Genomic DNA, 16,078 nt, shown 5'->3' with positions numbered 1-16,078 from the left:
TGAACAGGGATGACCCCGGGATGATCCCGGGATAAACTTTAGGTCTAGCTAAGGCCTAAGGGGAAATAATCCAGACTTTAGGCATTCTAGGAAAAGATGGACAAAGCTGGGGGAAAGGTGGGGTGTCAGCAGGACAGGCACGGCGTCATGTGAGTACCGTGCTTTCAATCTGCACACCAGGCATGGCGGGAGTGCACTAAATCGCTGGTGTGATGGAGCTCTTAGATTACCAGTCTTATTCTGTGGGAAGCTACAAGCACCATTCTCGTGGGGCCAGCTTATTTTGTCTACACCCGTCCCACTGTGCATTGCAGGGCTATATAATTAGCTTGATACATCCGTTTCACTTTAGTCTCACTGCTCCGCCTGGGATTTGAGGAAAGGTGGAGAAGGGGAGGCAGGAAAATGAAGATGGATAGGATAGCAAAGATCTCCATAGAAACCAGTCAGCTTCATTAACAGAAAATTCACACCACAGAAACCTTTTTTCCTCACCTCCCTTGGAAACATCCATTGAAAACCCCTCATCTAATGGGTTGCATGAGATTGCTCTGTATTATTTCCACAGGTCTCGCTACAGCTACTGTACCATATAGCAGAATCATATAACCACAAAAAGATTTGACGAGAAAAATTCGTTTGTTCATGAGGAGTAATAGCTTCATTTTTATATGCATATGCTCTTTTTCACAGCTAGAGCCCTGTTGTCACAGAACGACACAATCCGATCAAAAGAAAAGCTGCTGGCTCTACTTGGCTATACGCAAATGTAAGCTTCCTTTCTGTTGTGCGTTTCCACTCCAGGCAGCCACAACATGGATTCTTTTATTCTTCAGTAGAACGTTGCCTTTCAAGTATCAACACTAAGCAATTTGCTTGTAAATTAGAGTGCTGGAAGATTTAGCACCAGGCAATCAAAAAGCAGTTTCTATATGACAGTCTTTGTCATACTTCCATGGTGAGGAGACAAAATGCGTTGTCGGAATAAAGGGCTGACAGGAAGAGAGCAAGTAAATGACATTCTGTTGTATTTTATCTCTTGCAGGTCATCGTAGTCCAATCAGGAAGTTCATGGCAGGGCTGAATTGGTAGGTGTTTCATGGGAAAGGTGCTCTCTGCTGGTGATAAACGACACATCCTGGTGGTTCTATTTCTTATAAGGTTTAAGGCTGGTTCAGAACTCCTTGGGTCAAAACAGACATTACTTTAAATCTTTGTCTAGCAGCTTTGTGTTCTACTCATTTTTATTTTGGTGTAGGCACAGGGGACCCAATACCAATCTTATAAGACACCCTACTCTAGGGTCCCAATCAGGATCCGGGCCACTGTACCTAGAATAAAGGTGACAAAAAGATCTAGCAGTGAGACACAGATTTAAAGAAATGTCTGGCTTGGCCCTCACTACTGCAAATATATATTTGGCTTCTAAGAAATGTGCATTTTGGAGATGCACACACGTGTGTATTTAACAGCAACAAAAGGATGAAACTGGAAAACAGAAGTTAGCACACAGGCACAAATGGCCCAACAGCAGGCTGCAATGAGTCAGAGCAAAGGACAAGTCTCTGCTCCTCTCCCCAACCAGATGCTATCCAGATGTTTTAGACTACAATGGCCATCCTGGCTGGGGAGGATGGGCATTGTACTCCAATATATTTATGTGAGGAGATACTAGGTTGGGGAAGGTTGTAACACAGACATCAAGGGGCTTCTCCTCCTTTTGGCCTGCCTTTATTAGCAGGAGTCTTCGCCTTCGGACTGAACTGTCCAGGAAAGGTCTCCTCTTGCCTGACAGTGAGTCCTAAACCATCACCTAATCTTGAACATAAGGAGAGACATGGATCAGACCAAGGGTCCATCTAGTCCAGCACTCTGTTTACACAGTGGCCAACCAGCTGTCAACTAGGATCCCACAAGCAGGATACGGGTGCAACAGCAACCTCCCACCCATGTTCCTCAGCAACTGCTATATATTGGCTTACTGCCTCTGATACTGGAGGTGGCACATGGCCATCAGGACTAGTGGCCACTGATAGCCTTCTCCTTAGCAAAGCTTTGGTAAGCCTCGCCCAACATTCCTGCATATGCTGACCTTGATCAAGAAGACTGAAATGTGTTAGAAAGGAAGTTAGATTTAAGGAAGATCCTATTACTGGATGATTACATTTATCTGTAACTACTGATCTTTGAGTAGTTACAGATGAAGAACGGCTCTTTCCACAGGTTCTAGAACATGAGATGTTCCTTCTTCCCAGTTCTAACTTTTTGTTGTTGTTGGCAGCCCCCTTGGTCAAGGAGCAGGGCAAACACTCCACCTGCTCAGTTCCTTCCAGATGGCACTTGGGCCATCGTGTGGAGTCAGACTCCCTACCTGTTCATTTACACTTAGCTTCTTCGGTGCAGGCCTTTAAGGCCTTGAAAAAACCTGTCTCTTTTCCTTGTACATCACTTTGTAAGGATATAGCCCTAAAAAGTAATTATATATATTTGGAATAAATAAATAGGCTTTTATGGAGGGTGCATGGATATATTGACTGCATAGAGGCCCACATAAAGAATAGTAGTTATAGGTAAGTACAGGTAAGTGTACAACACCACAATAGCCGAAGTCTCCTTTTGTAAATGGCAGAAGATCATGGCTTCATCCACAGTTCTTTCACAAGCTTGAGGAGGTCATGACCCACATGAGCATCGGATCCAGTGTGATCAATTCTGTGACGTGCAAGTTTGGCTCAGCAAAGTCAGCAGGATGTGAATGCCTGTTTGACCCAAAACAAACCATCCTGAGTATTTTCTCATTGTAGGTAGGACAATCAGAATGCTGAGGGTTCTGAAAGGACTCAGGTCTTCAATGTTGCCTTAGTTTTGGGAGCATCAGAAGACTTTTTATGATCTGAACCCAAACAGGAAGACTTTTGCACTCCGTGTTTGGGTTCTCTGGTGTCTGACAGACCAGGCTCCAGGAGAGAGGCTCAAGGCTGTAACATCAATTGGAGCTACATGTCGCAACATAACTTCATAACTCCCAAGCTGGGAGCCACGGTAGCTGGATATTAGCCCAGGTGGGGAAGTCCACCCCCAGAGTCCTACAAATGCAGGAAGCTACTGAATCAGGTCATTGGTTCTTCAGCATTATTTACACTAGCCTTCCCCAAACTGATGCCCTCCAGGTGTTTTGGACTTCAGCTCCCATCAGCCCCAGTCAGCATAAGCAATGGTCAGGAAGTCTGGAAATTGTAGTCCAAAATATCTGGAGGGTACCAGGTTGGGAAAGGAACAATGGCAGGAAACAGCTGTCAAGGATTTCCTAGCCTGTTTTAAATTTGTAATTTTGCATTGCTGCTGTTTTTATCTGGTTGAGCTTTTATATTGTATTTTATATTACAGTTTTATACTGTTGTTTCATACTTTGAATGTTTTTAATTTTTGTGAACCGCCCAGAGCGCTCCAGCTGTTGGGCGGTATAGAAATGTAATAAATAAATAAATAAAAATAAAAATAAAAAATAGCCCTACCTGGAGATGCCAGGATTTGAACCAGATACCATTTGCATACAAAGCATGTGCTCTACCGCTGAGCAACAGCCCTTCCCAAAGGCACTGTCTACTAAGTGCAAGTCAGGCAGGCTATTCCAGGGTGGAGATAATGCCCTGTGGCCACTGCTGACCTACAGAGGAAGCAGCAGGACTACAGAGAGATTATATATCACTGTTCTTCCAGTGCCTGTGGGCATTACAACAATTGCCACTGAGAGTTCCATGGGGTAGGACAGATCCGATTTGAGAAGTAGTAGTAGCAGCAGTGGTGATAGGAACACCAGGTGGATTGGGGTCATAACATTGAAGAACACCGTCTCAAAGCACCCTGCCACTTTCCAGCCAAGTTTTCATTGTGCAGGATTCAACAGGGTGCTGTGGCTCCACTGATTCTGTTCTGCAAGGAAGACTCATCACTTGTGCAACACAGATCCAGTGCTTCTGGGAACAACTGGAAACACTCATTTGTGGAATGGGGCAGGTTGGCAGAGCTCATATAAGGGGCTTGTTTTGGGGCTTTCTATAGGAAATGTTAAATCACCATTGTGCAAGTGGTGGGTCCCACTTGTGCAACAGAATCGGCAGGAGGGGCGACTTGCAAAACGGCTAGTGATAATCTGATTTTGTTACTGTGAACTTCTTTGAGAATCGTCATGGCTAACAGTAAACCAATAAAGAAAAATAAATAGTGGCCAAGGCCTTCTCCCAAAGGGGGACTAACAGTCTTTTTTCTCTTATAGTGGTGAACTTCATAATGAATCAGAGCATTTCTACATGAGGCTTTTATTGCATGAATGTGATTGGTCACTCACAGGTTTGTGGGTCTTTTACACGATGTTGTCAAGCTCCAGGGCATCTCCTGTGCTTTTTGACCTTTATCCTGTTTTGTAAAAGACTGGGTATAACTCGATAAGGGACATCAATCCGATATATCAGTAGTGCCATCTAGTGGCTATATAATGAAATATATAGAATTTGTCAAGTAAGGATTATGTCACTGCCCTGGGTTAATGCTTGTTATAAAGTTTTTAATTACTTATTATTTATATTTATGGTATTGTATTATATTTACATTTTAATATGATCTGCTTAGGAATATTTAAAAAAATATTAAGCAGGATAGAAATATTATGAGCAGAATGAATTAATAAATAAAATGCTCCTCACTCTGTTGCAACAATAAAGAACTGAGCAGGAAAGGTGCTTGCAGGGGTTGTCAAGTAACGCAACTGTCACCCAAAAAGTTAGTCAAACTGAGAGAGAGAAGATTGCCTCTTTTATTAGAAGAACTGGCTATTCAGTCTATGTTTGTGTAGATCCTATATTTGGGACTGTACACAGGCCACAAATGAGAAGCAGTAAACTGCACTGAAGGCAAATTATGGATGATTCCTGTCAAAGTTGTCTATGAAGTCTCTACCGGCAGGCTTAGCAGCTTCCATTTTAATGAAAGGGAGCATTCAGTTAATACATTCAAAAAGATATGCTTCACCCAACTTGATAAACAGAAGTGTTTTTTTTTATTAATAATCATCTTACATTACAAGTATAATGTATGACAAAAGGAAAGTTCTCGTGTACATACTATGATATATCAACATAGCTCTATTCGTATCCAGTGTCCTAGCCCCTCTCACACAGGTACTATAAAGCATAGTCCGCAAAGTAATAACATTTTTAAAACATTGTCAGAAAAAAGTGTGATATTAACATTTTAATACATATGTAATAATAGATTTCTAGATTGCTTTCCCCCCCTCCCCTCATTTACATGTGTGCATGATCAAACTAACAGTTTGGGACTGGGTTTGTGAGGGGAAGCAGCGGGGGGGGGGGGGGAAAGGCAAACATGAGGAGGTATTCTCACCCCCTGGATTCTTGTAAAGTGAGTATGTGGAGATGCCTGAATAGGACACATCCGGCTGCTCTCCTTGTTGCATTTCTATCATTACAGTTTGTGTGATGTGTCTCCCCTGCATTGGCTGGGGAGTTCTCTATACATGAGGTGCAGTGCTTGAGAGATTTCAGTACAGAGCAAGGGTGCTTTGTTGGCAGCATGCGGGCTGGGGAAAAAGAGAGAGAGAGAGTCCAGTAGCCATGAGAAGGTAACTAACTACCCATGAGGTTCAGTCCTGAGGAAAATGTTTTCTAGGTAGCCATGCTGTATGGGATTACCCTTTACAGTCCTGATAACTTGTGGGGTTTCAGGTAGGCCAGGTTTGTAACTGAGGTGGGTTTTCAGAGTTGTGTGGTGGCAAAGCCCTGACATTATCGCAAGAGGATAACAAAACTGCATCATCAGAGAGGTGTGTGCGGCACAAGCTCGCTCTACATAAAAGCTGCGCAACACCAGTGCAAGTAGTCACTTGGTTGAAGGAAAAAACGATTCCCACATTCTCCCCAACAGCCCCCAATAATCATAACAACAACAATAATAACAACAACAAAACTTGCATAAGGCATTACATAGTGCCCGGATGACCTTAAGTTTCCCCTCCCCCTGCCCCCTGCCTGGGATAGAGCAACAGAGTAAGTAAAAATCACTAGCTTTGAATTTAAAGACTCTTGTTATCCTAAGGTGCAGAGGACCTGTTTTACGAGCACAAAATAATTTCCAGCTGCAGAATCTGAATGGCTTTGTTTAAATCCGAGCAAAGAAAGGCCTTGTCCAGCTCAAAGACCTGTCAGCACAAATTTCATAAAGGACCAGCAGTGAAAACTGTGGCTTGGATCTGTAATGAAAGCATGAATCTGCCATTCATATTCAAAGGATATAATCACATTAACATTATCTTGATGGAGTGGTTCAGTCATAATGCCTCAAGCCAAGACTATGGAAATCCATTCAGGATACAGTATTATCTGTGTGATGATTACAAGCCCACTATCCACCCTGACAGCCATTTAGCCGGTCAGCTGGTTTGCTCAGTTAACAATGAAAAAGTAGCTGCTCCTTGAAAGGTAACCAAACAGGATGGTAGTAGCTAAGGAACAGCAATGCAACTGCATGGACGGGGAACACCAGTGGCAAAACTCCCCAGCTAAATACATTCACTGATTAAACATTGCACTCAGAGCTTTATTCCTATGCTACATCCCTGTCCATATACCATTCTCGCCCTCATCTTCAAGTCCTGTGTTCCACCTACAAACAAACGCTGCACTCCTACAACTCATTGCATGAGCGCAAGTGCCTCTGAAATCGATGAGATATGCCCCCACACCACTGAATGCCCGGAGTGCACTCCCAAGTGGATCAGACCTATTTTGCTTTGCTGTCAACCAAGCCACAACAACCAGGCCAGAACACAAGTTGTATTCAATCTGCAGTCCTTAAGTCAAGACAAGCAGAGGGGGAAAGTGCACAGATGGTGTGGATATAAGTTGAAGTGGGAACACAGACACTACAGTCTATGTAACACCAACAGTTTAGTATTCAGCCTCATCCACCACAAGATGGTTCCACTATAGTGACACAGTCTTTATTTTAACACATTATCATCCATGCCAGTAGAAGCATTCCCTTTCCTAGCCATAGCAAAATACTTTTCACTAGATAGTTCTCACCCTCTCTCTAGGCAGACCTCAGGGTAAGACTAAAAGCCACACTTCTAACCTTACTAAAAGACCGGAGGACTTGTTTTCTTTAGGGCTGTATGCCTCTCACATCAACACAAGGGCCTGCCTTTGCACCACAGCAGCCAGTTCTCTCTCAATTTCATATTTATATCTATTGAAAACATAGAAATATATAAATATATAGTCTTTTCTTTATATAGTGATATATAGGCATGTGGATACATATTTTTTTTTACATTGTGTGTATATGGATTATTACATGTTGACATGCCATATAGAGACTATGGGCATAGTCTAGCCAAAGTTAAAGTCTTTTGTTCCACTGATTTCAATGGGAGAATTGAGCGAGTGCTCAACTCTCTGTCCCATTGAAATCAATGGGGCTTTAAAGTGCTTGACTTTAGCTGGATCTGACCCAATGAGTGCAATCCAGAGACAGTTGTGTGTGCTGAATTCCCACTGTAAGTAACAGGATTTTCGAGGCTTAAGTCCCACTGATTTCTTTAGATTGCACCTTACACAAGTAGATATTGCGTACATAAACCAGGTTTCATGCGGAGTCATTTTATTTGCCACCAAAGTGAGACAGGAATTGCATAGATATTACCAGAGTCCAATGGCTGGGGGACAGAGTACCGTGTTAATACTGATTAAGAGATGTTTTGGTTGTTTTGAGTTGAGGGATTCTGACTAAACCTATAGGCGACCCAGCTCTTCGCTACACCAATGTAAGCCCCAGCTTATTAGTAGAAACAACATTAGTCAAAACACCGCTTGGTGGGGACATTTATGCTGTGGGATCAAAATATTTGAATGGTAGTTGGGAACCCATATCAGCAAAAGTGCAAGCAGCAGGTACAATCAACGCAAAGATCAGCTCCAATGCTTGATGTAAGAGCACATGCTTGCATTCTCGTTTGCTGATGTTGGAAGAGCATTGTTTTCCTGTTTTGTGACTGTAATCCCTGTTGTGTTTGCTTTGCTGGCCATAGGAACTGGCTCTCATGAACCACTGGCAGGTGGCATGAAAGGTAACGTCAGCGTGTGCTTAGTACGCTTCTGTCAAACAGAAGCATACACCTGTAGAAGAGCCTGAGTTAAAAGAGAGCTGGGAAATCTGCACTCAGATCCCATTCGAGTTAAAAGTCTCCATAGGAAGTCAAGGGGTGGAGATAGATATGCACAGATTAATCAAAGTCAGATGGTGAGCGGGATAGAAACATTGGATTACCAACGGTACCTCTTTTATCACTTAGAGATGTAAGAGATCACACATTCATAACGATAACCTCTTGCCTGTATGCAACAGGATGCCTGATTCATTTGGTTTCCCAGGTCTGGATACTTTTGAGCTTGACCCCTTTTATCTCCTCCTCACTGCAGGAGAAACCTGTACAAGGGATTCTGAATAAGTACCATCCAAGCGATTGCCAGCAAGCATAGGAGTGCTTCTCTTTGCTCTTCTGCTGCCCAGCCCTAGGCATCGACAAACATTTTAATGACTGATGCCCTCTAGTGTCTTCTATTTTTCATTACATTCCCCCACCCCAGCCTCTCTTTAGTTTGGTCTGATTCGAGACTGTGACCAAACAGATAGCTAGAACATAAGTTAGCTTAGGCAAAGGTCTGATTCAACACAATTACTGAAAGCCCCACTCCCCCCAAAATGTGATTCACAACTCTGATTTACCCAGCAATACAATGTTTTTAACTCTAATTCTCATCCAGCATTCTTATACACCTGGCTGTAGACATTCATGTCTCTGGAGGTCATTATATGATCAAAAAGATGTGATCCCCTAAATACGTTTCATTTGATCATAGGCTCACTAACTCCTTATGCTATTCTTGTCCATTAGAACATTTATCAAATGATTTCTTTCAGTTACAGCATGAGACAGATGCATACCATTTTGCATAGTGTTATGGGTTGGATTCTAGGCAACTGGCTAAGCAACTAACTGTGCTCCTAGCGAACACTAGATGTGAAAATTATGGCTTCACTTAAGTGGAATGATTTTCAACATAGCTAGGATTTTATTCTAGGAATTTCTTATCTTTTTATTTAATTAAAATAAGCAACACTGTCACCAGGCGTAAAATGGTTTCAGGAGCTTAATGATACTGGCATATTTAACGGATGTAATTTGCCACTAATATAACTTAAAAAATGGAATATTGCATACATTTCCATCAAAGGTTGAGAACGTGGGACTCTAAATGGTAGATTATATAGTGGGGAAATTCTGGAGCCCAGCTACTCATCACATTTTTGTAACATCGGAGATAAGACTGTAAATGTAAACTGACTCCTAGAAGATTTCAGACTACTTTTGACCAAACTACATTAAGTATTTACACAAGAGTAGAATTTTTTTCTTTTAATTGCCAGAAAACGTAAAAGTATGATCCAGCTAAGGTTAAGCACCACTAATTTTAATGTGAGTGAAATAAGCACATGATTGCTTCTACTGAAACCAAGAACACTTAAAATTGCTTAATTTAGTTGGATTGTGCCCTGACTTAGTTACAGCATGGCCAAATTTTCAAACATACACAGACTGCTGTGAAAAACCTAAAATGGGAGAAGGGAAAGCTTTCAGAGAAGCTTATATTAAGTACTTCCCTCTTCTTAGCATTCTGGTCATTGCGAATCTTCCTTTTGGGGCATTTGCATATAGAACATTGCATACCGATTCTATAGATGATTTAATTTTATGCCTTCTGCAACCCATTATGATCTGTGCCTAAATCTGATTCAAGAATTGCTGTCCTGTCTTTGTCTTTAGCAAAGATAAATACTGACTGTAGAAGGGGCAAAATTCAGATGGGCTCATGAACATTGAGTAGCATCTTACTCTCTTGGCAGAGTTTAAGGATAACCTATATTCTAGCAAAACCATTCTTGTTCAGAATAATGAAGAGGCAAAGTAAAATGCAAATTACATAGTTTTTGTGTGGGGGCATAGTTTCAAAAATTGTATGTGGATTTTTCAGAAATGTCTCTTCTTTATTGTAAACTGTGATTTGGAATGATTGACTATGCAGTCTATTCACTCTGCAATAACACTAACACATATAGTCTGGGTTCACACAACAAGCTAACCCACCCAAATGTGGGTTGTTGTTGAACAACAACCGTTTTGTCTGAACACAGCACAGAGTGGGTTATTGCATGCTCAAACACAGTGCTTTTCCCGCAAGGTGGGTTATCATGTTGTCTGAATGCCATGTGATTTCTGCAGGGTTGCTTGTTAACCTCACAGTGTGACTTTTTAACCACTCTAAACAACCCAGCAACAAGCCATGGACTCTCAAGGGCCCCATTCTGAAGACATCTTAAATCATGGATTTAACTACAGTGAATAAAGCTTTTGCCTTATTCACCGTGGTTAACGCCTGGTGTCTTCTGAACAAGATGGCTTGTTCAAGAAAAATAAACTTCACTGCATGGTTAACAAGCCACCATATGGAAAACGCACTGCATTCAAACAACATGATAACCCATGATGGGTTAGTGTGTTGTGTGAACCCAGTCATAGAAAGAGAACACTGCAAAGCATAAATCACCTTCTAAATCCTGCAAATGATCTTTATCCATGTATATCACTATTTCTACCAGGTGCTTTCTTATTTATTTTGAACTTTTTCAAAATCAGCCAGTTAAAACATTTTATTTAACCAGGTTGTATGGGAACGAGAGTGACTGTAACAGATAATTTTCAGGGCCTATAAAATGACCAAAAAACTTTGATGATAAGGAAATAGTAGAAGTGACCCATTTTTATTTTGTATTTTTTGCTGCATAAACAGCAAACTCTTGTTTCAGCGAATGGTAACAGCTGACTTGGAGTAATTATCACTGGTGAATGGAGTCTCCTTAGTGGTGCAAAATGTTATTGCTAATGCTATTCTCTTAATGCCTATGGTATGCAGTTGCCTTTGGTCACATCAGTGCTCTGTGAATCACAACAGTAGTTGCCATGCTTAGAAAAATGTTATGGTACAGGCCCGTAAACATATTCTACATTAGTTATTATAGCTCTGTTGATACTCATAGTGCGATAAATACACTCACAAATGGTCAAAACTAAGCAGCCTTAAGTTTTCCTAAAGCAGCTTCCTTCTCTCTGCATCAATCTCTTTCCCCATCATCAACCCAAAGTGGGTGATACTGGGGAAAATACATTTTTGAAGGCCAACATAAAACACTGCTTGCAAAGTTGAGAGAAAGACTACTGGAAAACAGACAAGGCACAGATCTCTGTGCTTTTTCACGGTGGGCATGTAGGGCAGGTGGTGGGAGGAGTGAGAAGGCAGTGCATGAACCCTGGGCAGTGGAAGTGACTAAAGGTATATCTGCACCAGTTTTTCTTTTTGTACAAGGAGTTGGTGCAATCTGCACCTCATACTGTTTCCTGTCACTGATTGTCACAGGAAGTCTTCCGCTTCCTCTGTCCTGTCTCCTCGCTGCATGGAAATCAGAATCGCTTTATAAAATAGTAAGTTCTGTGCGATTGAGCTGGACAAATATTTGCTATGTTACACAACCTACCTTCCCCACCCACCACCACAGTCATCCCTCCTTTACCTCATCACATTTCTTTTTAATAAGGTTCTTATGCTAATGTTGTACATTTATTATAGACAACACACTATTTTCTCCAGCTATTTCCCCCTCCTCTTTTTGTATGGAGGTGGCCAGAATGAGTTACCTTGACAACTCCAGCTACTTTACAATCCCATGGAGTAGTCACCAAGGCACTGTGCCTCCATTCCTACTTCCTTTGCACACCACATCAGAGTTACTGTGAGTGTTTGTGGTGTTGTTGTTTTTTAAAGAGCCTTGAGTCCTGAAAATAAGAATCACATATGTATAAGAACAATGCTAAGATTACTACTGGGACAATGAAGGATGAACTGAAATGAAAAAAGGCGCAGCAAAGGACAACGGTGCAGATATACCCTAAATGAGACTGCTTTAACAACATGCTACATTATCACTGAAAACATACTGTTTAAAAATAAAAATATATATATTCATATAAATGAGAAGCTATCATCTAGCAGCAACGGTTCCAGAGATATCTTAGCACCAAGACCAATAGGAAGGGATAGGGGGAAAAACGGGGTGGAGTAAGGGAATATGGAAAGGTTCAGTGTAACTGACAACATTGCTGTATTTCCAAAATAATGCAGACTGGCATGAGGTTAGTCCCTCTGGAAACATGCCATCCTAGTAGTTTTTCTAGGCAAAAGGGGTTCCTTTTATTCCTGTGATTATCCAGTATTGTCATGGCATTGCCCTCTGGCATATTTGGCAGGGCGTGTTCACAACAGCAGTGGAGATTTGTGCTCATTTGGGATTATTTAACCTGAATAATTGGAGAGAGAGAGAGAGAGAGACAGAGAGAGAGAGAGAGACAGAGAGATCCACAAATGCATTTATGATTTCAGCTGTAAATCCCAGTTTTCACATGTCTGCCAGACTATGCTCCCTTTCACAGGAATATGCACAATGTCCCATTTTTCTTTTGCCATACAGTGGAACTTTAAACCTTAGGCAAAGGAAGATATGTGAACCTCTAAAAAGACCTTGCCATGTGATAACAACCAAAGATGGATCTTGCATTGATATCCCCTGCCACAGAAAAATAGCAGGCATTTCTTTCACTTATTAAAAAAACCCCAAACAAACAGAAGACACAACCCATTCATGATTATAAAGACTGAGTATAAATAACATAAAATTAGCATACATATATTTTTAAGCCCTGGAGCCTCTACCCTATTATGGGATTTGACTCATTGGCTATCTAGCTTCCACAGCAGCCCGGGTTTTCAGTAAAGAGTTTAATTAATTTTCTTATCCCCTACTATATAAAAATATAAATGCATAAAACAACCCTCCCCCCACAAAATTCCCCGTCTTCTGCATTAAGCTATTTCCATCTGAACATGCGACCAATATTGAAAGATATATGACTTGTAAGCAGAATTTTCACAGGAGATTTGCCTTTTGCTGAAAATGCCCATTGGTGTGTGATACAGAGAAAGGGGCATCAAGGAGTAATGGACAGAAACAAAAAGGTTAACTGGACCATCAGAAGAATGTGTGAGAATCCACCCTAACCTAGATGAAATTGGGGAGCCGGAAAGGAATTCCGAGAGGTACGTACAGGGCTCAGAAAACCCCATGACATAAGCAAAGGGCTGAAATGGCTCAACGGCTGACTAACAAAGGGAAAACAGCAAAGAATAAGACACACACACACACACACACACACACACACACACACACACACGCATTGTGAGAAGTAGGATGACATTGGCCTGCCACATCTAGCTTATAAATCCAACCAGTTTGAAAATGCAGACTATGGCCCCAACATATGTTTCTGAAGAAATGAAATGTTGCCACCTACATTGCAGCTGCCACGGTTGAAGATGTCAGTAAATGTTAAGTGTTGTCTCATTCTTAAAAATTCCTCTTAGCTTCCATCAAATAAGTTTACATTTTCAGTGTGGGGTTTACATACTTACATATATATATAATATATATATATATTTCATATAATATATCAAAGCTTAAAGTATTGATTTTTTAAAAAAAGATTCAACAGCTTTCTAAATGAGAGGCATTCATTTCTAAATATCCGGGTAAAATTCTGATGCATGGTCCATGCTCTGCAGCACTGGTTTCTGATCCAGGGAGGACATCCTGCTCAGCATTTCTGCAGAGAGTGCATAACTATTGCTAGATTTCTCCTCGAACCAACTATCGAGGGCCCTCTTGGCTTCGAAGTTGGCAATGGGTGGCCCATTGACAGCAATTGTCAAAAGATCACTGAGCTGTTCCAGAGTGAGCCGCGAGCGATTGTTTTTGCGCACTCTCTGAAGGGCGTTGCGTCCCTTTTCGCAGCAGGCTGTGGAGGTGGGAAGGACTTTGAGGATCTGGATGATTTTATTTAAAAGGGGAAACCTCTGCCTGTATTTACAAATGTGGCTGATTAAATCTTTAAAACCATTTTTGGTATAATAATCCACCTTGAGTTCTCGCCATTCCATGAGCAAACTCCCCCTGGTGTCCATGCCCTCTCTGCCGACCTCGGTGCTAAAAGATGGCACGGCCTCCAGATGCTCAAAGATCTGCATCATGTCTTCCCTACCATAGCTCATCAGTTCCTCTGCACTTCTCGGCCAAGCTCCAAGGTCAAACACCTGGCATGCTTTCACGAACGCCCGGCTGCGGGACTCGAACCTTTGAGCAAGAATCACCTGGGTCTTCTGGCAGATCTTTTCTCGAATTGACTGGAATTTGGCTTCGGCCACCCGTAGGTTTTTTACAGCAACGCCATTAAAGCTTTCACGGAAGCTCTCCTCAAATTCTTGGAGATATTCACCAGGAGAATCTGCCAGCCTGCTGATCTCCTGGATGGCCTCCTCAATTTTGTCATCTACTTGTGACACAAGGAGGTATTCACCTTGGAAGACAAAGGCAAGGCGTGAAAGTACAGCAATTACGTCCAGCAGAAAGTATATCAGCTTAATTGACTGGTAGTCCATAAGGAACTGCAGGAGAGCCAAGGCAATAGCAGACGCATCCGCCCTTTGTGTTTGGCCACTGACGTCTTTGAGATGGGCCACCACTTCTAGGTAATCCTTGATCAGAGCATTGAGTACATTTTGCTCCCCGATTATCCATTTGACTGCTCTAATGTCTCCCAAGAACTCAGTCTCTTCACAGAGAGTAGCTGCCGTGACCCTCAGCTCGCACATCAGCCTTGGGGAGTAACGGTAAAAGCTGAGCAACTGCTTCAGGTTGTTCTCCAGCTCCTCCAAGCAAGGAAGCTCTTTCCCACTAATTGCATCCAATATTTCCAAATGTGGCTTGTGTACCATAAGGGGTAAGCAGAGCAACCAAGGCAGAGTCTTTCTGATTGTCATGTACATGTTAGCTCTAAGGCTGGCAGTAATGTTAGCGCCATCTACTCCCAAACCAACACTCGGCTTTTCATCCTGCAGCCTTATTCCCAGGGAGGAAAAGGCCCTGTCTAACGCTTGGACGTAACTGTCGGTTGCAGAAAAGCCCAGCTCTTGGAGAGAGAGGAATTCAGTGGCTGGAGGCCCATCACTGCTGATATACTGTACATAAACTGCAACCGTGTCAGCAAGTAAATCATCGCTCTGCCCATCCAAAATGATGCTGAGGAAGGGAGATTGCCGGACCCGTTCAACGAGATCCTCTCTAAGAGCTCGAGCGATATGGTGGATTAAGATTTGACAGTCTCCCTCGTTCATATACTGATCCACCACTTTGAGTTCACACTTTCTCAGTAGTTCTGCAAGTGGCCGAAAGTCACAATAGGGCCGGCCTTCCGTAGCTAAATGGTAGGCTGTGTTGAAGAGCAACGTCATGTTTCGGCACATCTCTTCTGTCTTCTCTGGGTGCATCCTGAGCCTGTAGAGCTGCAGGCACTTCTTGTGGAGGTTGCTCTGGCTATGAAGTTTTATCGTGTGTATCTTAAACTGCTTAGAACCAATGATGAAGGCTGAAGTCCGAGAAGATTGCACCGTATACTGCCGGCAGACGTGGCACCACATTTCATTCAACGTAGGGGAGTATCTCAGAAACCAAAACTTCTTTAGCCACTCTTGCTTGAAGCGCCGGATCCTCCTAGTGACAGCAGACATCTTGGAGGGCTCATCTGTGGCTGTTATCATGTCATTAGAAACTGATTCATCGGCTGAATCCACTTCCTGGTCATCATCCTCCATGATGGTGGGAACAGACATGATGCTTTCCGAAGCTGCAAGAGGAAAAAGGAAAAGGAGCGTTTCAGAGAGTTCGAAGAAATGATGCAAAAGACAATTACCCCACATTCCATCCTTGGCTACACATGCCCTTGAGTTCTTGGCAAAACTGAACACATTACTAGAGGAAACTTTGGTTTATAAATATG

At 42.3% G+C, this 16,078-nt stretch overlaps 1 protein-coding gene across 2 annotated transcripts in view; it reads right to left on the bottom strand.

Annotated features, from left to right (window-relative positions):
- Positions 1 to 6,128: 6,128 nt before the first annotated feature.
- PRDM11 (PR/SET domain 11) overlaps positions 6,129 to 16,078 on the bottom strand; it is a 62,073-nt gene continuing 52,123 nt past the window's right edge. For both annotated transcript variants that reach the window (XM_063117452.1, XM_063117453.1), the window contains one exon: positions 6,129 to 15,925. In XM_063117452.1, coding sequence (XP_062973522.1) covers positions 13,764 to 15,925 — 2,162 coding nt within the window. In that variant the 3' untranslated portion in view covers positions 6,129 to 13,763. The remainder of the gene's footprint in view (positions 15,926 to 16,078) is intronic.

The sequence above is a fragment of the Elgaria multicarinata genome, chromosome 2, assembly GCF_023053635.1.
Source record: "Elgaria multicarinata webbii isolate HBS135686 ecotype San Diego chromosome 2, rElgMul1.1.pri, whole genome shotgun sequence".
Classification (NCBI taxonomy): Eukaryota; Metazoa; Chordata; class Lepidosauria; order Squamata; family Anguidae; genus Elgaria; species Elgaria multicarinata.
The sequence above is the reverse complement of the archived record's forward strand: the minus strand, read 5'-3'. Positions and strand labels throughout refer to the sequence as shown.